Source organism: Schistocerca nitens, chromosome 10 (assembly GCF_023898315.1).
Source record: "Schistocerca nitens isolate TAMUIC-IGC-003100 chromosome 10, iqSchNite1.1, whole genome shotgun sequence".
NCBI lineage: Eukaryota > Metazoa > Arthropoda > Insecta > Orthoptera > Acrididae > Schistocerca > Schistocerca nitens.
Window position 1 is genome coordinate 148581181 of NC_064623.1, and position 25427 is coordinate 148606607.

The window sequence follows — 25427 nt, forward strand, 5'->3', positions numbered from 1 at the left end:
TTTTTTTTCACAATGTTTTGTAGCTACCAGTCCATTTTCAAATGGTATCTTTCAAAATTACATCAGCAACATGTAGTATAAAAAAGATAATTCTAACACACAATTACCATATTTACTCGAATCTCAGCCGCACATGAAAAATGAGACTTGAAATCAAGGACAAAAAAATTTCCCAAATCTAAGCTGCACCTGAAATTTGAGACTTGAAATTCAACGGGAGAGAAAAGTTTTAGGCCGCACCTCCAAATCGAAACAAAGTTGGTCCATTGAAATATGAGACACAATTTAGGTCAAATGAATGGCGATACAGCTACAGTAGTTTGGTTCAAGTCGTAAGCTTAGCAGTTAAGCTTTACTAGGTAGCCACTGCTATGCGTCAGGCGCTCCGTCCGTATTTATACGGGTACCCTTCCTTTTTCACGTGCTTCGTCTGGTTTGAATTGATTGCTTATTTTTCTTTGATCTGATAAGTGCCGTTCTTTTTGTTATAGGCGTTTACGTCACTCTAAGCTGAAAATGCATTATTGTACTGTGCCATGCATAGTTTGTCACATTCTGATAATGAGCATTTATGGCCTGTCGCCGCTCGTGGCATGGCTTGCTTTTGTGCACACTACCGCCGCTTAAAAAAAAAAAAAACGAGAGAGAAATCGTCTCATTAGCGAAACAATGGCAAGAGACTGCTATTTGTTGTTACTTACACTGCTGCTTTCTTTGATAATGATCAACAAGAACTAAATAATAGAATGTGTATGATAGAAGATGTTCTGAACGAGAGTTTACTGAAAATTTTTCTCCGTTTGAAAATCTTTGCAGACACCTCTTTAGTACATTACATTCTGCACAGAAATTAGGGACATCTTAGATTTAAAAATCTAGTCAATTGCCATGCTTCATTTCTAACTCTATCACTATTAGGCATAAGAATAATACGGATATAAACATGACATGATATGTATATTATTCCGCATTTGCTGTTGTCTCACTCTAGCTTCGTAGTTTATTAGGCAGACAGGATTTAAATGAGATAGCAGCAAACATGAAAGAATACATGGCAAAATGTTTATTTTCGTATTATTCTTATGGTGAAGAGAATACCGCATGTGATTCACAATTCAAAAAGTTCCTATTAGCAACCATCTCTTCTCACAGGTAAGAAAAAATTCAGAATGTAGAGTTGGCCATATTGACAAATATCCCAAACAGTCTTGCCAGCTGGATTTTCGTAGTACATTGAAATGCTGCTACATTCGAAGATGACCAATACGGAATTTGTATTTACTTTGTTGAATAATGTATGAAAATGCAGTGGTGGAAACTCGGGGCGGAGAAAAAAGCTCGTCTTCCACCTTTTTCTTTTTAATTAATTTACTGACGCAGAGATTTTGGCGCCAGTATTTATCATTGTGCCTGTAAAACATGCCTGCGTAGCGCTACATATATTCGACGGCAGAAGTTAGTTGTGGCGGCACCTACCAATATTTTTCAGAACTCCTGCCTACTTTGCACTCGATTCTAAGCCGCAGGCAGTTTTTTGGATTACAAAAACTGGAAAAAAAGCGCGGCTTAGATTCGAGCAAATATGGTATTCAAAGACAACATTTATGTACTAGGCTTTAAAAAAAATCAGCAATAACCATGTGTTGTCCAGTACTAAAAAATTCAAACTGGATCATATTTAGTGGTGACATACTAAACATATAACATTCAGTCTAAAGATTTTTAGAACAATTTTTTTTCATTTCAGATAATTGGCAATGCTATTATTTATCTTTTGAAACACTGTTCCTGGGAAGCAAAGATTAAAAAATTAGAATAAAAGTGTTTAAATACAAACTGTCTAGAACAGAACGCACATTGCCAAAATAGAAAATTTATGAATCAGGTAACGGGTCTCAATTGTCGAACAATCATCATCCGAAGCTTAAAACCGCGTGAAAATACTAATATAGAGTTTCAGAGGACAAGATTTAGGCATGAATATAAATTACATAAAAAAATTTAAAATACGATTCCGTATTTACTGATGATGACAACTGGAGAATGGGGCTAGGAGCAGCCCGTTATGTAGCAACGATAAAAACAGCCGACCACCACCACCACCACCACCACCACCACCACCACCACCACACAGCTGCTTGCAGGTCGATAGCAGGGGCTCTGCGCACTGTCTCCCACATAATGTCATTTACAGGCAACGGTTATGGAGTACGGCATAATTTCATAATAAGATTGCAATAAAGTGTAATTATTATAGATGTAATGGCAAAAAATATAAACATGAGACAATGTATAAATTAAACTATTGGTTGTAAATGATGTTTATTTATTTATTTATTTATTATCATCCCAATGATCACATTTGTGATATAGGATTTGTCAGGGTACATTTTAACAACTATATAATATCTTTACAAAATTTGTATCTGTGCTGAATTCATATTAATCTATCTTATGTTTAATACAATATACAACTAATAAGTGTTTTTATAACATAATTTATTATGCACTGATGTAATTTCATTTGTCACATTAACTTAAACATATATTTTATACAGTTGCGCAGAGATATTCGCTTATGCTGTAATAGCATTTGTCAAGCATGTGGTTCTTTAGAACAGTTTTAAATTTATCCTCATTTTCCAGCTCTTTGATATGTTTTGGTAGTGCATTAAAAAGTTTGATGCCTTGATTACATACATGTTTCTGGCTTCGGGTCCTTGTTACAGCTTGTATGTGGAGATCTTTACATTGCCGTGTATCGTAATTATGGAAGTCTGTATTGGTTTTCATTTTGTCCTGATTTCTTTTGATCACCAACAGACATTTCAGAATGTATAATGATGGAATTGTTAAAATTTTCAATGCTTTAAAAAGGGGCCTACAATGTGTTTGAGGTCATTATCCGAATAGCACATTTTTGTAATTTGAAAATCTCATTTAGACGACAATTTGTTTTTCCCCAGAATACTATCCCATAGGATGCAATGGACTGAAAATAGCCAAAATATACTAATCTGGTACAGTCATTACTACAAACTCTTGAAATTATTCTAAGCACAAAACATGCTGAATTTAGTTTTAGTGCTAAGTTCACCACATGGTCCTTCCAATTAATCTTCTCATCAATGTGCATACCCAGGAATTTTGCACACTGTACTCTTTCAAGTTGTTTGCCCTCCATGGTGGGATTTAGGTCGTCCTGTTCACTTATTTTTCCGTATTGCACATAATTAGTTTTTTTTGCATTCAGTGTTAGCTTGTTAGCACTAAACCATTTTTTTATATCTTGTAGTACATGGTTCACAGTACTGTGCAATGACTGCTTCGTATCACTAACTATTAAACTAGTATCATCAGCAAATAACATGATTCTAGCTTTTCTCTCTGACACCTGAATATCATTAATGTAAATGAGGAACAGCAAGGGGCCTAATACACTTCCTTGGGGTACTCCTACTGTGACCTCCCTCGGATCTGATCTTAGTTTAATTTTTTGATTAATATTTAGTGCTGTAATTTCAACCACCTGCATCCTCTTTTCCAGATAAGACTCAAACCACTTTTTTACCGGTCCTCTGATACCTATAGCTTCAAGCTTTTTCAAAAGATGCTGTGGTCAACAGTGTCAAAGGCTTTTGACAAATCTAGATTTATCCCAACTACACTATTTCCCTCTTCCAATTTAGTGATTATTTCTTTTGTGTATTCTAGTACAGCTGTTTCGGTACTTCTCCCAGGTTGAAATCCATGCTGATTACCGTTTATCAGGATGTGCATATTAAGATAATGTTATGCAGGAGGCAGTGGGTGGAGCTTCTGCTACCTAACTGCAAGCAGCTGTGTGCTAATCAGCGGTGTTTATTGTCACTTCATAGTGGGTTGCTCACTGCTTCTCTACTCAGTACTTTGTCAAGCTTACGTAAAACGTGTTAACATAATTCGAAAACAACTTTTGCACTTACCAATAATAACAAGAAACTCTTGCCTTTGATCATGTTGAAGAATGTTCTATTGAGTACAAAATAACAATAATAGTTATATACTTCTCTTATGTTTGTGCATGTTAACTGTACAGGAATCATCAAAAGTAATTGCTTTGGTTAAATAAGATTGTGGAAGTTACATGATCAACCACTTTTTAATACTTATAAAATATAATTTGTATTTTGTAAGGACATAAAATACACCATGGACTGACACTTATCAATGTGTGGTTCTAATTATATGCAAAACAAAGAAACAAACAAAAAAACAAAGAGAAGTCAGTGGCTGCCACCTTCTCTCTCTTATATTCATTTTTCTTTGCCTATCAATGCTAGCAATAATCCTAACATTATATCATGTTATTTATGTACTATACCAAAACTACCAAACTAGGGTTTTGGTAGAGTGCAACTCCGCTACAAACACATTTTGATTTGCAACTCCTTGATCCTTATAACTAAATACAATTTCATTATCAGGAGGACTAGCCTCCCTCATTTGCGGGGATGAGTGTGTGTGAGTACTCCCAGACGGCACACCCATCATGCTAACAGTCTATAAGTTTGGGTTCGAGGATTCCATCTCAGTCCTGTGAGCAGCCAGGGAAATAAAGGTCCACTCACACAGAGCCCCACTTACCTTAGTAAAACTTATACGACAAGTGTGCGAGGCTCCTCAAAGGTTGCCTACAAACAACTGTTCCACCTCTAGAGCCACTCATCTCATGGGCACACGGCACACCTTGAGACTGAGGATTTCTTTCATAGGGGTTTTCACCATCCTCACAATCAGGATGACTAAGCCGCGATCCCCAGTCCCTGTGGGACACAACACTCCGCTGTTGTGGCACACAGTGGTTCCCAAACTTTGCCCAGAGTTTATGATTATGTAGGATTGGTGATGCTTACCAGTCCCTAGCTGAGGAAACTCATGTTTGTCAAACCCGTACCTGACAAGTGAATGCTGAGCTGCTTGCCATTTAGCATGACACATGCTTAGTAGTGGCTTACTGAATGCCACAGTTGTGGAAGCACTAGCCTCAAGAGGAACCGTGATAATTTCATTGTCATCACAGGATCAAGAGAAAACTGTGACATACTCACACAACTGGGATCTGAATTAAGACAGAGCTTTTTGAACTCAGTCCTTATCAGTATAATGTTCTGAATAATGAAGCACTTTTGTACAACATGGTCGTTTTAAACAAGAGAAGAATACACAATGTGCTGCTTATGAGAAACATCATATTTATTTGAAGAACTGGATTTTAGATTGTATTCTTAACTTCAAACAGTAACTGCAGCACTCTAGGAAAGAAGTTCAATCAGAAGAGGTTGGCAAGTGTGCTGAAATAATGACGTGAGCCAGATCACATTGAAACAACTTCAATTTCCTGTTTCTTTTATTGCAAAATATTCCACATGATTTTATAAACTGTGAATCCATTTTTCTTCTCGCAAGAGTAATTTTTACATAGGTTATTCTAAAACAACTGTACTTTCCATGAGGTACCCTTCTGATAGCATTATAATAGAACAACTCACTCACAAACTACCACGGTTTGGTCTTCATAAATTTTTCCTACATGCACCTGAAACTTCTAGATGCTTGAACTTTTCTCATTACAATACTTTTCTATTAAGAATTCAGTTATAAATGGATTCTGCAATGGATGGTTGATCGATGGGATTGAAGGGACTGAACTACGAGGTGATCGGTCTGTTAATCCTTTGTGTGTCAAACTGGAATAGTTCCCCAAGATGAATTACACCAAAGACAAATTCCAATGGATTCGACTATACCTGGGAATCAACAGACAGATGAGATGGAAGCAAGCAGAAGTGAGAGAGGGATAGAAGGGTTAGGTGGGGCAGCTGCCCATCCCAGAAAAAAGCTGGAGGTCCACAGCACACATTATGAGACAGGAGAAACACCCTCTGCATCCGACTGGTGCTTCCACATCATTAGCACAATAAAAGTAGCTACACAGACAATGTAAAATCTCAGGACAGAGAACAATGATGACAAGTCTGTTAACCAGTGACAGATGTAAAAAAAAAATAAGAAGAATTAAAAATATGGGAAGGGTAGCAAGCAGCAAGCTAGAACCATCCACCGAGCAAGGGTAGCCATGGGTACCCCGTGTCAGATCAGGTGACGGGGCACCCTTCCAATCCTTCAAGCAGTTGACAAGACTAATGTGCCCTATGTCACAGACAGGAGTAGAAACCATTTACACCGGTAAAAATTGAAACCAATTCAGCGACTCTGGCATCATTCACTAGCACCAGAGAGAGCCTGTCAGGAAGGTCGGTCGGTTGACCGGTTCGGGGAAGAGGACCAAACAGTGGGGTCATCGATTCCATCAGATTAGGGAAGGATCGGGAAGGGAGTCGGCCGTGCCCTTCCACAGGAACCACCCTGGTATTTTTTTGAAGTGATTTCCTTAAATCACGGAAAACCTAAATCGTTATGGTCGGGCACAGGTTTGAACCTGTCAGCAAGTTTAAGGTTATGCTATAAGGTGGCCAAATTATGGCAGTCCAGTAAGATGTGAGACAGGCACAACATCGAGTGGTGTGGATCCTCACTGCGTAGGGTGTGACCATCGGGCAGCCAAGTGTTGCCAATGCGAAGCCAACAGAGGACAGTAGATTCCCTGTGATAAGCACAAAGAGAAGACTGTCACATGCTCATGGACTCCTTTATTGTTGGCACTTTATCTGGTGAAACCAGGGCACACCAATCTGCATTCCAAGCCTCCAAGAATTGTCGGCATAGAGTCAACCAATTTCCTTGGGATCCCAGCATGACAAATTGTCCATACAAAAACAACCTGCCGTCCTACATTGTGGAGGTCATAAAGGAGATCCTGGATAGTCACAACCAACAGTTGTCAAGGATAACAAAAAGAATGACTTGCCAGCGCATGAACAAAGGTGGCTTAGGGCTCAAGCAATGGCCACCAATTCTGCAGTGAATACACAGCATCCATTTGGCAGAGAGGGTAGTTCACTCCATCTTGGATGTGGGAAGGCAAAATGGTTTGTCTGTTGACCATAGAGATGCCAGTGTATACCACATTCTAGCCCGTAAACGAGTTGAGGACACCCAGAAACAGGCAGAGGAAAATCGTATGGTCTATTGAGTCTTTCAGTCTAAAGGAGTAGTCGAGGCAGATCTGAGGAGTGGGTACACACCATGGGGGTGCTGACAACAGGTGACAGTGGGGGAAGGTGCAGTTCAGAGTAGATAGGGTTGGGTTGTTTGGGGAAGGAGACCAGATAGCGAGGTCATCAGTTTCATCGGATTAGGGAAGGATGGGGAAAGTCGGTCGTGCCCTTACAAAGGAACCATCCCGGCATTTGCCTGGAGCGATTTAGGTAAATCACAGAAAACCTAAATCAGGATGGCCGGATGCAGGATTGAACCGTCGTCCTCCCGAATGCGAGTCCAGTGTCTAACCACTGCGCCACCTCGCTCGGTCTCAGAGTAGATACCCTGTATGCAAACTGTGATCATGCCTTCAGACCGTGGCCTCTGTTGTGGGAGATAGGTCTCCCTACCAGGAAAAAGGAAACACTAGTGCAGATGCTCAGGGGACCAGCGATTGTGTATTGCTCAGTTGAGCGGCAGTTGTTGGTGCCCGATCTGTAGGGGAGAGACGCCAGACCCTGTGAGTTGACTGTTTGTAAGGCCAGTCCGAAAGGCACCTGTCACAAATCAGACCCCATAATGGTGTATCAGGTACAGCATCCGCAATGCTAAAGACGGTACTGATCCATACACCACAATCCCATAACTGAGACACAACAGGATCAGAGATTTGTAGAGTTGCAAAAGTATAAAGTGTTCCGCACCCCAGATGGCATTGCTGAGGCAGTGAAAAGTATTGAGGTGTGACCAGCACGTTCGCTTAAGCTGGCGAAGATGGGGAAGCCACGTCAAACGAGGTTCAAAGACCGATCCCAAAAACTGATAAGACTACCACATTCAGGAATTGATCGTGGATGTAGAGGTCTAGTTGGGGACGGACAGCACAATGGTGACATGTCCTCGCGATGGAAAACCCAAAGCTGTGGGTGAGAGCCCACGACTGCACTTTTCATATGGCACCCTACTGTCAGTGTTCTCCACTACTCACAGTTGAGGAGCAACAGTAGATGCAAAAGTCATCAGCGTACAGGGAAGGTGATACTGTAGATTCCATAGTTGCAGCTAGACCATTGACAGCCGCTATAAAAATGAGAACACTCAATACAGAGCCCTGTCAGACACCATTCTCTTGTATATGGTGAATACTGTGGGAAGCACCAACTTGAACCTGGAAATTACAGCAAGACAAGAAGTTCTGGATAAAAAATGGGAATTGGCCCTGGAGACCTCACTCATGCAGGGTAATGAGGATGTGGTGATGCAACTTAATTGTCTTAAGCTCTATGCGAGTAAAAACAAAAAACCTGCAATAAGATGGTGATCACTAAATCACTTTTACTTGCTCAAAAAAGTTTCCCAGTTGTATGTGAAACCAATGTCTACAAGTTTCTGAAACAAGATAATGTTCAGCTACCAGGTGTCATTCCTCGAAGAATGTTCTGTAGCAGTTTATACCTGCTACCCATTCTCAGTAAATAATTGAGACCTTGTGGTTTTCTGCTTTCTGCTGTGTCCTCGTTAGTTTCACGAAAGTAGGTGTGGTGGAGGAAACAAAGCACAATTACTTGAAACTACTGAAACTATGTTTATTAATCACCAAACATACATATTCTACCACTTTGTAACACATACCTCATACCTCCAATGCACATAACAGTGCAGTTTTTACATATTATATTGCTGTCAGGTGGATAACTTTCAGATACATGCAAGTATATTCTGTATTCACATATCTTTTTGCATTTTTGACTCTGCCTGGAAACACAGTAAAAAACACTGTGAACTGAAGCCATAACATTACTGGAAACTTTTAGAACACAGAGTCATGTGGAATTTGCAATCGCAAGGAGGACAGCTGTTAACAGCAAAATAGTTTCGAGGTTCTACACCAAATTCATCTGGGTACAGTTGCTACTACTAGACAGCGTACATTACTTTTTCAGGCTTTCTTCAGACTGATACACCTGTCTGTGAGGTGGGGCACAATCCGAGCTCAGTTTGTGAATATCGTAAAGAGAAGGTTCTGGGTGGAACTTACACAACCTGCTGCTTTGTGGACATAAAGGCAAATTTTTGCATATAATTTTCATTGGCTATCTTCAATATCTCTTATTCTGAGACACTCTTGTCTGCTGACAAACTACAAATGCCACATGTTGTACTCTCACAGAAACGTGTTTCTTCCTGGAGGGCAGCAAGGACTGAGGACACCTGCCCTTCCCTGACAGTTCCTAGGTATAATCTCTATGGGAGCAATGATGATGAAGTATCATTATTTTCATTGAACTTGACATTTGCAGTGTCAGACAAAGAGATCTTTCAGTCGACAGGAAGTGACAGCAGGAAAATGTCCGCTGTTTTCTGATGATATCTTAAGTTCTTTATTGCAAAACTAAATAAGAAAGATACACATTGTAAACAAACTTTGTTGTGTGCAATGGGGGAAAGCCAATACCTGCCTGTCAGCTGAAAGATACAGATCTGTCACTGAATTGTATCAAAGTTGTCGATAGCAATTCTCTGTATTGGAACTTAATAAACTCTGATTCAACATGAAACTACTCAAGGAAAAGAACTGAGAAGACTATTATTTCCAAAGAAGTATACTCATTTTAGACAGCTAAAAATTTATTTACTGGCCTGTGAAGAGAAAATAAACAGAAATTTATACAAAAAGAGTGATCTGAACTTTTTCGGATAGAGTTATCCAAAATGACCATGTTATAAGAAATTAGTCTTTTTCAGATGTCTTCTTTCTTCTACATCAAACAGCTCAAATGTCCAAGAACAGAAAGAACGCAAAGAACCTACAACAATTTATTTCAGATATATTAATTTCAGTGTTGAGATACCCTGCACAACTTATAGCAGTGAAGTAGTACATCACACACATGATCACTGAAGCTCCAAGAACCAATATTAATTCAATATAAATATGTAAGGAGAGAATGAATATTGATTCAGTTGATGAAAACATGATAAACTTCATTTTTTAAACTTCCTGCCAGATTAAAATTGTCTGCCTGATAGCTTCTCAAATCCTTGTCCCAGTCTTGCCCTCAAAGCTTTAGTCGCACCAGTACATCACCACCTATTTTCCAGATTTCACAATAGCTCTCTTGTGGAAATGGAAACATTCCTTCTATCCTGTGGCTAAGACACTTCTCTGCGACATTTTTTCTTCCCGGGCTGTTAGTCCTACAATGAATGCAGGGCAGTTTTGTGGACTTGCAAAGTAGGGAAGAAGCCCTGTTGGAAGCAAAGTTTTGGAGACAGGTTGGGAGAGGTCTTGTTCACAGTGAAGTTGTAGGGATAGGTTATGAATCATGCCCAGTAGCTCAGTCGGTAAGGGAAAATGTCCACAAAAGCGAGGTTCTGGGTTCAGTTCCTGCTCTGGTGCACAATTTTAATCTGCCAGGAAGCTCCAAAACAACACAGACTCTCTAGAACATCTTTTTGGTGTTCAGACTGCGTCAAACTGGAGTTATAACTTGAGATTTTCCAAAAAGTCACACAGTCTTCCTTGTCAGCTTCTCAATCACAGCCTGTCGAAGGAGTAGTAGGCGTACCACCACATTAGCAATTTCCTGCATTTGTGCACACGACCCCTGTTCTATGCGTGACATCACCTGGCCAATGAGGAGTTGAGCACAAATGCAATAAAGGAAGCGGATATTACTCCTAGCAGAGAGTCCTCTCCTGACGAAGAAGACAGTGCTAATATTTGAAAGCTCAAATTTTAACGCCAATCTGATGTGGTCTGAACAGTGAGGTGATTTGATACAGAAATGCCACCACAATAGACCTCAATGTTGCAGCACAGACTCAGCTTCACAAGGCTCATTCTGAACTCATCACTGTCGGCAAGTGACACCAAATCGTAGCTTCTTACCTGACAACGTACTTCTCATGAAGCCACAAATGAGCGTCCTGGGCCAGAATCCTCCAGCGAGTGCACACCTTCTGTAAAACTTTAATGTTTTCACTGAAGCTCACATATGAGAAAATCTCCAGCATCAGTTCATCTGGCAGGTCATCTACTGTGGTGCCTCTGCAATCCAGTTTCGAAGCACTACTGGCCACTCTTAAATGACTGTCTCCTTCCGAATGTCTTCTGTCATTCAGTTCGAGGTCTGAAACCAGTGGCGCACCTGATATGTTATCCCCATCTGCAGTAGATGTAGGAGAGACACTGCTGTTAAACACTGTATCGGCATCCTCTGATATTTTCAAAGGTGTAGTAGGAGACCTTGTGGCCATGACCTGTAATAACCAAAATAGATTTCACAAACATGTTGAATAACTTCATATTTTAGAAAAGTAAACACAAACTCTGTGCAACACAATTGAAAATGAGGTGGTATTTAATCCATTCAAAATAAATATTCAGTGGTACAGATTACACTGATAGGAGACACCATTTTCCTTCCTGCCATACAGTGAGGACTTAACGGTGAAAGCATAATTTATCTCCAAAGTTGATTTATTTACCAAGCATATAAGGTTGACTAATATTTGCTGTGAGGCTATGACCCCAAGCATTCAGTTCATTCATTATGTTCTGCAGATCTTCAAAAAGGAGAACATCACAGATGTGGGATGAGCCAGGGCACATACACTCCTGGAAATTGAAATAAGAACACTGTGAATTCATTGTCCCAGGAAGGGGAAACTTTATTGACACATTCCTGGGGTCAGATACATCACATGATCACACTGACAGAACCACAGGCACATAGACACAGGCAACAGAGCATGCACAATGTCGGCACTAGTACAGTGTATATCCACCTTTCACAGCAATGCAGGCTGCTATTCTCCCATGGAGACGATCGTAGAGATGCTGGATGTAGTCCTGTGGAACGGCTTGCCATGCCATTTCCACCTGGCGCCTCAGTTGGACCAGCGTTCGTGCTGGACGTGCAGACCGCGTGAGACGACGCTTCATCCAGTCCCAAACATGCTCAATGGGGGACAGATCCGGAGATCTTGCTGGCCAGGGTAGTTGACTTACACCTTCTAGAGCACGTTGGGTGGCACGGGATACATGCGGACGTGCATTGTCCTGTTGGAACAGCAAGTTCCCTTGCCGGTCTAGGAATGGTAGAACGATGGGTTCGATGACGGTTTGGATGTACCGTGCACTATTCAGTGTCCCCTCGACGATCACCAGTGGTGTACGGCCAGTGTAGGAGATCGCTCCCCACACCATGATGCCGGGTGTTGCCCCTGTGTGCCTCGGTCGTATGCAGTCCTGATTGTGGCGCTCACCTGCACGGCGCCAAACACGCATACGACCATCATTGGCACCAAGGCAGAAGCGACTCTCATCGCTGAAGACGACACGTCTCCATTCGTCCCTCCATTCACGCCTGTCGCGACACCACTGGAGGCGGGCTGCACGATGTTGGGGCGTGAGCGGAAGACGGCCTAACGGTGTGCGGGACCGTAGCCCAGCTTCATGGAGACGGTTGCAGATGGTCCTCGCCAATACCCCAGGAGCAACAGTGTCCCTAATTTGCTGGGAAGTGGCGGTGCGGTCCCCTACGGCACTGCGTAGGATCCTACGGTCTTGGCGTGCATCCGTGCGTCGCTGCGGTCCGGTCCCAGGTCGACGGGCACGTGCACCTTCCACCGACCACTGGCGACAACATCGATGTACTGTGGAGACCTCACGCCCCACGTGTTGAGCAATTCGGCGGTACGTCCACCCGGCCTCCCGCATGCCCACTATACGCCCTCGCTCAAAGTCCGTCAACTGCACATACAGTTCACGTCCACGCTGTCGCGGCATGCTACCAGTGTTAAAGACTGCGATGGAGCTCCGTATGCCACGGCAAACTGGCTGACACTGACGGCGGCGGTGCACAAATGCTGCGCAGCTAGCGCCATTCGACGGCCAACACCGCGGTTCCTGGTGTGTCCGCTGTGCCGTGCGTGTGATCATTGCTTGTACAACCCTCTCGCAGTGTCCGGAGCAAGTATGGTGGGTCTGACACACCGGTGTCAATGTGTTCTTTTTTCCATTTCCAGGAGTGTATTAACTCGATTAAGTAAATTAGCAAGAAAGCTCTACTTTGAAAGCGGCTGCTGCCTCCTTACTTATACATAATGGCTCCCTTTTATGTCCTACTGAGAGCTTATCAATTATCTTATTATACCAGGAATTCTGAAAAATATAGTTATCTGAATCTGTAAATAATCAGTCATGTTTAAGCACTTCTTGTCATGCACCTTTACAATCACTGCTGTTTGCCCTGTAGCTAATGGAACATTTCTAGCCTAGTTTATAAAAAGTGTGATTAATGAGGTATGCTTTTAATTTTATTTTGAATTGGTTGCTTTCTCAATTTATTTCTTTATGTTAGATGTGTGCTTGATGGTTGTCTTACTACCAGTGCACATGGCTTCTCACAAATCCTGTTCCAGAAAGCAACGTATACATGAAAATTATTTTTGTCTTGTATTCTGATTGTGTACATCACATTTCTGTATTCAATGTCAGAAACAACCATTAAAGAGTGAATGCACGGGGAAGTGAGTGCAACAATTCAAACATCCGTCAACAGGCTTCTGCAAGATGTGAGGTTATCTACTCCACACTATAATCTTACTGTTAGCATCTCCTGAATAAACACTATATTTATTTCAGGCGCACCATCCAATAAGATATACGGAAAAAATAAGCAAAATATGCCAGCACTCTTGCCCTTATTTCATTTATGCATTTATTAACTCATATATTTATCACACCAGGCAACTTTGGGGCCTTCATGCCCTCACTACTATCTGACCAGTCATCCACGCCATTACAACATGTGTTAGCAGTACAATATGTGTAGCACGAGCAGTACATAATAACAGTAATAATAATAATCAATATATATGGAATTCCAGAAATTTCAGTCATGTTAACATTGTGTTGATGTTTCCTGATTACGTTCTTGTAAGATGCCAATAATGACATCTAGCAGAAATGGCAGCACTGAAGGAAATCAATGACAGAGCAAGAACGAGAAACAATATGGAATGCTTGACAGACAACAGTGAGACAAAAACACCAATGTGCACTTTGCTGAATTGTTCCAGTGCCACAAGTGGCCATGCCTTAATAGTGCTGGATGCAGGGTTGAGGATGGCACTTGTGCCAGGTGACTCGGGGCATGTTGTACTGGTACCAATTGGGACTACTGACAGTTGGCTCTTCACAACGTCGGGCCTGCAGCTCACACGACTGCAAGGGGAGGATGGGTGAGCAAATTAGGAGAGCACAGTAGGTGGAACTCAGGTCACGCATGTCACTGTTTGGAGGAATGGGTATTAAAAAAAAAGGCAAAAGGTGCCTCTGCTTGAAAAATTTGACAGTTAACATAAAAACTTCTACAGTCAGCTCACAAAAGATAGTCTCCATCACAGCACAAAGCTTGTTTGTTAAAAATCAGAATCAGACAGGGGACACAAGGTTACACAATATTGGAATTCATACAGCTCAAACAATCTTTCTTCAGAATATTCAGACAATAAATAATAAAATACAGCAATATTAGATTGAACTTAAGTCCTTAAAATATACAGTAATTTGCAACACAAACACAAGCACAGAGATCCAGAAATCCAACAAGTAACATCATCCTGATATGAAAGGATAAGCTCTTATTATTGGACTTCTTTAAAATGGAGAGGATCATGCACATATCTCAGAAAGGCTTCACAATTCAAACCCAGACATGACATTACCACAGCTAGCGATGAGACATTTTGAAATTTCAAGTATTGAACTACCAAACGATGGAAAAAAAAGGAATAACCATTCTTTGTGTGTACCGATAACCTAAAATAGTAATCAATCATGTTGTTGCAAGTTACAAGCAGAGATGGGGAACACAGTGTTGTACATGCGAAAGATTTTAGATGCTGATCATTTCAGCTAATTAATAAAAATAAAAGCTGTCTCGCAAAAGCTCATGAGACTACACATGTACAAAAGACCTTTTTGGGGGGCTTTCATTTTTCAAGAGCATTTTTAGACCAAAGCGGGGCTGAAGTTTATACACATAACAATGCAGATGTAAAATTCTCTAAGTTCTGTAATATTTAAATTAAATTTCGAAAGTATCCACATTGGCTGCAATGGCCAGTAAAAAAAAAAGTAAATAACTGCAGGTATAGAGAAGTCCTCTCTTACCAGAAATATATCTGTTCCACAAAGGAAATCCCACCATATTGCAAGAAGACAAGAGAAAGATTTCCTACAAACTATCACAAACACAGTGCAATACTTTACTCTTCCCAATGTAGATGTTCATGCACAATTACACTAAGAACTTTCACTATTTTGGATAAGGTAACTGGATATCAAAGATTATTGGGGGAATCACTTCACAAAAAGGTCCAGTGACAAACTTTTGTTGTCATATGAGGATTGTCTGCAACTTCTCAGCATTTAGTTTACAACCAAAGTTTTGTACCCATTGTGAAAATGAACAAAAGTCTTCCATCATAACTGATATACCAGCAGCAATGTTGTTATGACTGGCACAAAGATATTACTAGATGTTGTCGACATAGAAGTAGTAGTTACAAAAACGTTGCACAGATGCAAAATCATTGATGTACAGTAAGGAAAGTAATGTGATACTAACAGAAACCCAGAGAACTCAGCAAATATGTTCCCATGACATCTTCTCTGATCCAATAAGGATTTACTGATATTTGTCAAGCCACAGTACTTCTCTCTTTCATAAATTCAGCTGCTTCATTTTCATAATACACAGAACAAAGGCTCTGCTGAGGTCAAGCAACAGTCTGGCTGTCATGGCATACTGAGGTTCCTGATGCCCTGGGGAAATTTTATTTCATGAAGCTTTAATGAAAATGTACCTGTGAGTCGTATTTACTTAACCTTCGAGTGGGCGGGCCTACGTATAAAGTGCACCAACTGCAAATAAAAGTGTTTTGCACCATTCCAATGTTGTTTTTGCAATGGCGAGCCCATGCCTATTCCTTCATTACTGGTTGCTCAGCTAACAAAGTGATAAATTGTATTGTCATATGTCCAAGTAAGCAGCAGCAATATATAATAAAGAGTGAGCTAGGTGGGAAAAAAATTTACATTCCGTATGAGAAAAAGACCCAGATTATGAGCTAGCAGCAAAATCATACAATGAAGCAGTTGTCTGTGAGAGAATTAGTAACTGAATAAGTGATTGGCTGGGATCTGATGCAACTGTGCTGTTTAATGCTTCAAATGGGTTATTACTGTGGGGTAATACTTGTCCGTGTAATCAGTGACTCAATGAAAGCAGTGTCTTAGCTAATATTACGTAAGTTTATTTTATCACTGTTTAATTAAACTAAGATTAAAGTCTTGAGTTTGCCCATACATGTTTACCATGGTAACATAACGAAATCTACTCTTTACATGTATGCAAAGTACACCACGCACTCGCTCATGGGTTCATGTGGCACACAGACAAAATTTTCCCTGGGTTATGTTTAACACATGTGGCAATCAAGTTGTTAAAATGATTGCTTTACACCTGTCCAAAAGTATGTTTGATTTTGTCAGTCACACTGATTAATGTAGTTGATTTACTATGCTCATTTCCAAGGCCTGCTTGATATTTATCGTGGTTGTTTTAAGATAGTCTGTCAGCTGGTCATGAAGAATGTACTCCGAGGCTCAAATACTGCATGCAATATGCTAATCTGTCTATAGGTGCCTTGTATTTTTGAATTATGATTCCTGGGTATTGCCTGAACTAAATTTTACTTCCACTCAGCAGTATATGTACCACAAACATGAGACAGACTGAAGGTGTTTGTAAGAACTGGAATAATATATCAACACTGTTCCTAATCATACCTATACACACTCCCTTATTATGTTGCAATAATATGTGGAAAGTTCAATGCAGAGATGCAATAAGCTATCTTAATCATCTATAATGATGGGAAGTCACAGCTGTTCTATACAAATAGTGCTTTACAAAAAATTGACTACTGTTTACAAGAATACTGCTGTAAGTACTTAGCTTCCCCCTCCCTCCCCCCCACCGCCAAGCTCAAACTATTACTTGTGAAGACGAGAGTTGACACTTTTACAGTCAAAGATCCATTAAAGCAAACTCCCACATAACTGTCATTTCTACAACAGTTTTTTAATCTTGAAAATGACGAAATTTATCAGCAGCCATGACTTTTAGAGATGTTTAACACTTTCGCTGCAGCTGACACTCATAAGCGTCACAACAAGCCACGAGCCAGTGCGGCTGACGCTTATAAGCGTCCGCGCTCACTGTCAGATTACTCAGACTAGTTGCAGCGTCTAAGCTAGCATCAAAGCGTGTAAACTTTTGTTTTGTGTGGTCAGTTACTGAATGTATATTGTTCGTAATGGCAGTTAATGGACCTTCCAATGTGAAAAGGAGCAGGAAAAGTGTTTCACTTACTAATTTCTACACATCCGGGCATCCACTGGGCATCTATGATAAATGTAGACGGCTAATTCTCTCACACCAGGAGCAAACATGCTACTAAATTGATGACCTTATATCAGAGTCAATCTTAAAAATGCGCATTTAAAGTAAATACGATTTCAAATGAATCCAGTTTCTTTTTTCCTTTCTTTTTCCTTCTTAAGAATATGCGTTTTGGAATCGAAATTGTATTTTTTGTTACATTATCAACAAATCACGGACATCTGAATGATGCCTGTGACCCCTACAGGTATCAGATAGAAGACTTTAAAACATGACCACAACACAGTCGAAGCTTATTTGAAGTAATGCTCCTAAGGTGTCATCATTAGGTCAGTATAGAACATGATCCTACAGATCTTACAAGATCTTGACGTCAGCCTGTAGCTCAGGTGTGCTTAGGAGCGTTGGCTCCGAGTGGTACCAGCTGTTTCAGTGTGTTACCGGCCCGCACTCAAGTGTTGCCAGCCCGCACTCGCACTTGCCGGGCCGCACTGGAGAGTTGCACGCCTGTACCGATGCTGCAGCAAAAGTGTTAAAGTACCAATGCAGCCCCAAGCTGCTGACTTCAAATGGTTCAAATGGCTCTAAGCACCATGGGAGTTAACATCCAAGTGCATCAGTCCCCTAGACTTAGAACTACTTAAAACTAAAAAACCTAAGGACATCACACACATCCATTCCCAAGGCAGGATTCGAGCCTGCAACCGTAACAGTACCGCGTTTCCAGACTGAAGCACCTAGAACCGCTCGACCACAGCGGCGGGCAGCTGCTGATTGATAACTAAGACTGCTTATGGGTAATTATACAAAGTCAGAATCAGACTTTCAATACTCTGCTCCAAATATCGTCAGTGTCAGCAAATTAAAACTATTTTGTGCTCGTAATCACTTTAGGGGGTGTATTGTTGCAATACATACAGTGTCTGCACAAGTAAATTCAATGCATCTGTATTTGGGGTTGTTAGTGGGCGCTCTGTTTGCTGTCACAGAGGAATACTAACTGAAGTTGGTGGCAAATGATTTGAAAGCGTCATGATTTCTGTCACACCAACTTTTTGAACGCTGAAGTTCATTAGGAGTGCTAGTTTTGATGGTTTATTACTTAATACGAGGTCTGTCCGGAAAATACCTATAAAAGTTGAATAATAACTTTATTTTACAATGATTCGGGTATTACAATATGGTTTCCTTCAAAGTACTCGCCCTGAGATGCGATACACTTCTGCCAATGCCGTTTCCACTGTTAATAACATTGCTGAAAGTCTTCAGTTGTGACGTTGTTCAGTTGCCGTGTCGTTTCCGCCTTGATGGCTTCCACATCTCGCAAGTGCCGTCCCCGAAGCACCATTTTGCATTTCGGGAACATGAAGAAGTCACACGGGGCTAAATCGGGTGAATAAGGCGGGTGGTCTGTTACGGTGATTGAGCTTCGGGGCAAAAACTCGCGCACAACGAGCGACGTGTGAGCGGGCGCATTGTCATCATGAAGGATCCACCTGCCCCCTTTTGCCAACTCCGGTCGAACTCGGGCCACACGAGCTCTGAGACGTGTCAGAACTTCAACGTAAAAATTTCCGTTCACTCTCTGGCCGGGAGGGACAAATTCCTTGTGAACAATGCGCCTAGAATGAAAGAAAACAATCAACATTGTCTTCACATTGGACCTTGATTTTTGCGACTTTTTTGTTCTCTGTTCTCCTGCTAGTTTCCGTTCCTTGCTTTGAAATTTGAGCTCCACATCGAATTCATAAAACCAGGACTCGTCTCCAGTGATGACTCGGTTGAGAAAGTCCCCTCGTTCCTCTGCTTCCAACCAATCCTCACAGCACTCGACCCTCTTTGCTTTCTGTTCTGGCATCAAGAGCTTCGGTACTATTTTCACACACAATTTCTTCAATTCAAGTTTTTGTGTCAGGATTTCGTGAACGATTGTTTTGGGGATTGACAGCTCGTCAGCAATCATTCTGACTGTCAATCTACGGTCTTTAAGAACACAAGCCCGAATTCATTCCACATTTGCATCTGAACTCTATGTCAACGGGCGTCCTGGGCGATGGTCATCGTTCACTTCTTCTCGGCCATCCCAGAACCTTTTTAACCACTTGTTCGTGGTTGGTTCCTTCAGAGAATTGTCTACGTAAACCTGTTTCAAACACTCAAAAATCTCACGGCCATTCTTGCCTAGCTTTGCAAGAAGATGTTGACGCGCTGTTACTCAATCAGAGAGAGCTCCATGCCGATGGCAGGAAAAAGGGTAACTGTCAACAAGCTGCCGCACACGCCCACCTTCACGCAGAGTGCTCTGACTCGAACTGAGCATTGTTGGGATTGATTACAGCAGTAGTCCCACCTGGCAGTGACTGCAACTTGTAACATAAAGACATTATTCAACTTTTATACGTATTTTCTGGACAAACCTCGTATTATTCAACACTGCTGCAGTCACATTTTTTAGTGTTTTAATTTTTTAGCTTTATGTCTATGTTCTGCTTTTCCTTTTTAACAATGGTCTGGATGAGTTTAGAATACTAATGGTAATGGAGTTTCAACTACAGAGTACAGCTTTTCTTCACAAGCAGGTAATGGTCTCTTCTTGAACTACATTCTTTAACCACATGAATTATCCATTTCTTATTCTCGTTTATGTAACTTCTCTCAAACAACTATGATTGCATCACTGTTCATGATTCTGGGCCATAAGACTTTTATTCTGTGATCTATATTTAACTATTACACATATTTTACTGTGTACATTTGCCCATTACAATCAGATGAACTGTGGATGTGATGAGTCTAAAAACATATCCCATATGGCTGTTTTTCTGTGATTTACCTAAATCACTCAACCCAATGTGGGTATGTTTCCTTCTCCATTACTGAAACATTCCAAGTATGTGCTCCATTTCTAATTACCCCAATGTAGACGACATTAAATACTCACCCACCCTCCTTCTACGGCTGTTGCATTAACTCCTTCAATTCCTGTTGGTAATTTCACATGGCAAATAATCCAGACCTAGTATTAATGCTTGATCACAGCTATCTGACAGGAAGTCATCATTTAATTTTCCATGAACAATGATGCTCTAACTATATTTGCATAACCTTATAAAAGCAGTCAGTAGCTGCTTTATGAACCTTCAGATATGTACTGTTGGTGGCATGTGACCTGTCAGTAGCAATCTCGTGTGCTTCCTGATCCAGTATTGATGCATGGCATTAAGAGATGTTCAAATAATATTTCACAATCCAAACATAATATTTCGCAATCTTAAGTGGAACATACCCCATTTTATATATATATATATATATAGACAATATTTACCTCTTTTTCTGCCCCCCTTTTTTTTTTACTAATATACCATATAACTATATTAACTTTATCCACAAGGATGAATCTATTCAGTATTTATGTGACTCTGATATGCACTAAAGATTTAATATTATTATTATTATTTCCCACAGCAAACTACATGGAGATCACATTTCTGAACTTGTCAGGTCATTTCATGAGTATCTTTGTAACATATTATATTTTAAAACATACTGTGATATGAAAAGACAGGTTTGCAAAGTAAATTGCTTTGGAGGGAGAAACATTTTAACTTAGCATCTTTGTCACATTCTGCATTATTTAACTGCGGCACGAATGAAACAAAAATAAGTGATAAACGATGTAATTAAATGATATTAATACACAACAATGAATCACATAAAAAATTTTCACTGGTAAGTGCAACGCTGAGACACTTATCTAGTGAGTAGCATGGGCAAGCAGTAAATTTTATCTTTATCTGGCCTTAAACTCTGCAGTAGGGAGAGATGTCACTGAATGACTGAAATTTGCTGGCAAACCTCAGTCCTCCATGAAGTTACAGTGATCGTTTCTAATATTGAGTGTGAGTAGGTCGGGACCCACATTTTGTTTAAATGTTGGCAATTGTTACCCAAACATTCTATTACTGAGAGAATTTATTTCTTGCGAACCGTAGACGGTAAACACAAGCGTGCTACACCAATCACAACAAACACAAATAGTAACCATTCAACTTCTGAAAGGCACGTTCCCAAAAGCCAACAACTCGTCTGAAAGTGACACCTGTCACCCAAGTGCTTGGGTTAGGGTTTAACATGCCCAAGTTGGGGAAATGCGGCGAAGTTCCTTAAGATTAATACCCCATTTTCATCGAAACATTTTTAAATAACAGAATCGTCCAATATTGAAATTAACACTACATTCCACTTCGCAACTTTGTCATTCTTAGTTAGTTATAACAACGCTAACCTGACTACCAAAACGTTTCGATAATTCTTAAAACTAATTTGGTTTCGGATTGTCAACTAACTACATTCAACCAGCGTACACTTGCCGTCTGTTATCTTATGACGCAATACAACTGCAAACTATCTACAAACACTTTGTGCCACCTTGCAAAAGGTTTCACTACGCCGGAAAACGAACTTCGTGCTATCCTATACGTCATATTTTCGCAGAAATGATTTCCCCTTGATTCCCCTTGTTTTGTACCCCCTCTCACTGTCTTAGCGTCTTGGGAAAAAGTTGAAAATCAAACACAGTTGCCGACCAAAGCGCTAATCAGTGTTGCCACCTCTGTTACAAGTCTTTCGGCAAAGTTGATTAAGCCGAAAAGCGCATGACTGTTGACAGTTCGTGGGATGGAGGTAATAAAAAAGGGAGGTGGCGCTTTAGACTTACGCTGTCATCCTGATTACATGGGGCTCCCAAAGCCGGATTTCGTAAACCGATTTCCCAATTCCGCCTATGCACCAGCGCCCCTAGCGTGCATACCTGTAACTACATACTGGATCACGTCCGACCTATTACACCGTCCACGCGGGATATACCTAGTGCGCATGCGCAGTAGCAGACGATATTCGCGAGCAGCAGACGATACGCGCGCGGAAAGAAAACGTAAGTGTGTGCTGTCTTGTAAAGTCGTCCGTTCTACCGCGAGCAACTCAGGAACGAGTGTATGATACACTCGATACTTTCAAATTATTTCTGTGAGCTCAAGGTTCGTATTTAATAAGAAATTGTTTTCTTTACCGTTATTTACTAAGTAATTGTTTTCTCTTATGTAGGTTACAACTGTTCTGAATTACAGACTCACTATTTTTATGTTACGACACTTGATTACACTGATATATGTATATCGAAATTTACATTTATACAGCATATTACATATGGAAGATCCACTTGTTTTTGAAGCTATTGCCCTGGCAATGGCAGTAAATCTTCAGATTAGGGCAGAACGGCGACGAAAACGAAAAGCCAGGCGTTCTTGGGTTCGACCATGGCTGAAAAGAAGTGACGAAGGCAGGGGAATATATTCACTTTTAGTGAAAGAACTGAGGCCCGAAGATCCGCAAGAATTTCGGAACTTCGTTAGGATGGACATGGTCTGTTTCGAGAAGCTGCTGTCTATGATAGAAGATAGAATCAAAAAGTGTGACACAGTTATGAGGGAGGCTATCTCACCTTCTCGAAGGTAAGAATTGTATGTTTATACGTTTTGTGATCATACCAACCAAGATGTCTAAGACAATTTCGTTACGTGCACTGCTACGTTGCAGGCTGGATGTAACATTACGGTTCCTGGCGACTGGGGAATCTTTTAAGAGTCTGGCTGCAATGGAAGAGTGAGTGATGGTGGGGTGTATGCAAACAGCCTGATCAGCAGTGCACTTAGGGAAAACTGGTTGAAGGTACCACAGCAAAAATCACTTCCTGGCACAAACATTGAAGTGCCATATGTGATTCTTGCTGATGATGCCTTTCACCTGGAGCCATATATCATGAAACCCTATAGACACTGCCAGAACCAGAAGTCCAAACAGATTTTTAATTACAGATTGTCAAGAGGAAGGCGAGTAGTGGAAAACACTTTCGGAATTCTGGCCAACCGCTTCAGAGTTCTTCTCAGTACAATTCGACTACCTGTTGAGAAAGTGGAACTAACTGTTCAGACTTTATGCATACTGCACAACTACTTGATTGAAGAGGCAGACACCACATATCTGACACCTGCTGATACAGAAAACACAGACTTGTGCACCATAAACAATGGTTCCTGGCGAGGAGAGAAATCTCTCTCTAGCATACCCCAGCAGAATGGAAATCGCACGTCACAGTGTGCCAGGGAAGTGCGCGAAAAATTTTGTGAATTCTTTAGTACAACAGGTTATGTTTTTATGGCAGTGGGAAGCCGTTAAGAAGTAAAACTTTTAACAGTAATAATGTACAAAAGGCAATATTTTATTTAAAAATAACTCATCAATGTAATGGAATGCCTTAACTTTAAAATTAGTTACAGAGTTCTATACGTATGCCATCCATGATACATTTCATGACATTCAATTTCACGTCAGCCTTAATTGCTGGATTTTTCAATTTCTTCAATTCAGCAGCAACATACTGACCAAAATAAATAGAACAATAAGCGTTCACAAACAGCTAGTATAAAAGAAAGTCAACTGGCAAAAAAATACTATTTTTAACTGCATTTATGAAAACCTGCTTACTGACAAAAAATGCGAAAAAATCTCCAACATGAAAAACTGTAATTTGCCTCTACACACACAACCATAAACAAACAACAAGCAGAAAGCACTGCGGTACCCGCTTCTGCGCATGCGCAAGTTTCGCAGCCTAGTACGCATGCGCGGGTTGACGGGAATTTAGAACTGCTCTCTATTCCGGCGCGCGGATAATGTGTCTGCTAATTTTCGTAGTTTCACCCGTTCTACCGCTAGATGGCTGTCGCGACAGACCAGTACCGTTCGCGGCGGACCGTCGTGTAATACCGGCTTTAAACAGACTAACCCATTAGCAGACTACCGTTTGCGATGGTTTCTTGTCCATTATGTTTGTCGTGTGCACACAACAGCTGATTTAAATACTAAAAATTACTGTCCGTACATGAATAACATAGTGTAAGGAAGGCAATTTCGAACGTTTTTTCTGTTCTTGAACGTGTATTTGATCCAGTAATGTGGCCTCGTTGATGTAACTTGATTAACCAAGAATTATGTAATGTGAAAATGGTGGCTTTGTAATGCGTATTATTTCACTTTTACTATGTTTGTATCAATAGCAAATGACGCTCGAACTCCTAAAACGGACTGATAACCTTGCAGTTTAGTATCTTTAATCTACAAACCAACCAACTCTGGAAGCAATGCTTGTTTGTGTACTACTACTGCATCTTGTTCGTCACATTTTCAACTCAGGCACACATTTTTAATGTTTACATTTGCAAAAAAAGAAACAAAACTGCTTGTTCTTTGTTAGCCCATAAACTTGTGCAGTGAGGAAAGAATCAGGGCTTGCAGTCTATCTTCTGTGTGGCAACTAGATGAAAAATTTACGAACTTCAGCATGCAACAGGTGAAGAATAGGTCCGCATCTTGCCTTGTAATCGAAATAAATAATGGTTGCTCAGTCATGAGTTGCATTAGAAGAATCTATTTTATATATCTTGATGGTGACTAGTTTTGTGTACATTATTTCAAAGTGAATGATTACTGAAATTTCAAAGAAACAATTGCATAGATATGCACCTTCCTGCATAATATTGTTCTTGTTTTATTAGATTGGCAGGCATTAGTCTCACTGTAGTTTAGATGTCTTCTCACTTTGAAATCGGAAATACGGAAGCATCCGATCCCGCCCGTCTGCTTTGACCCATGACGTCACAAATATGGCGGAAACAAAAACAAACACACACCTTTCCACAAGAAGCCTAGTGACACTAACGGGATATGTGTTTTGGGTGGGGGGCA

The 25427-nt window shown here is 40.7% G+C and overlaps 1 protein-coding gene across 1 annotated transcript in view; it reads right to left on the minus strand.

Annotated features, from left to right (window-relative positions):
• Window positions 1–22415, minus strand: part of LOC126210092 (F-box/LRR-repeat protein 17-like) — a 208066-nt gene extending 185651 nt beyond the window's left edge. Inside the window, exons 1-2 of the mRNA XM_049939224.1 lie at window positions 22342–22415; window positions 11036–11406 (exon numbers count right to left, since the gene is read on the minus strand). Of these exons, the coding sequence (XP_049795181.1) occupies window positions 11036–11403 (368 nt within the window). The 5' untranslated portion in view covers window positions 11404–11406; window positions 22342–22415. The remainder of the gene's footprint in view (window positions 1–11035; window positions 11407–22341) is intronic.
• Window positions 22416–25427: the final 3012 nt, after the last annotated feature.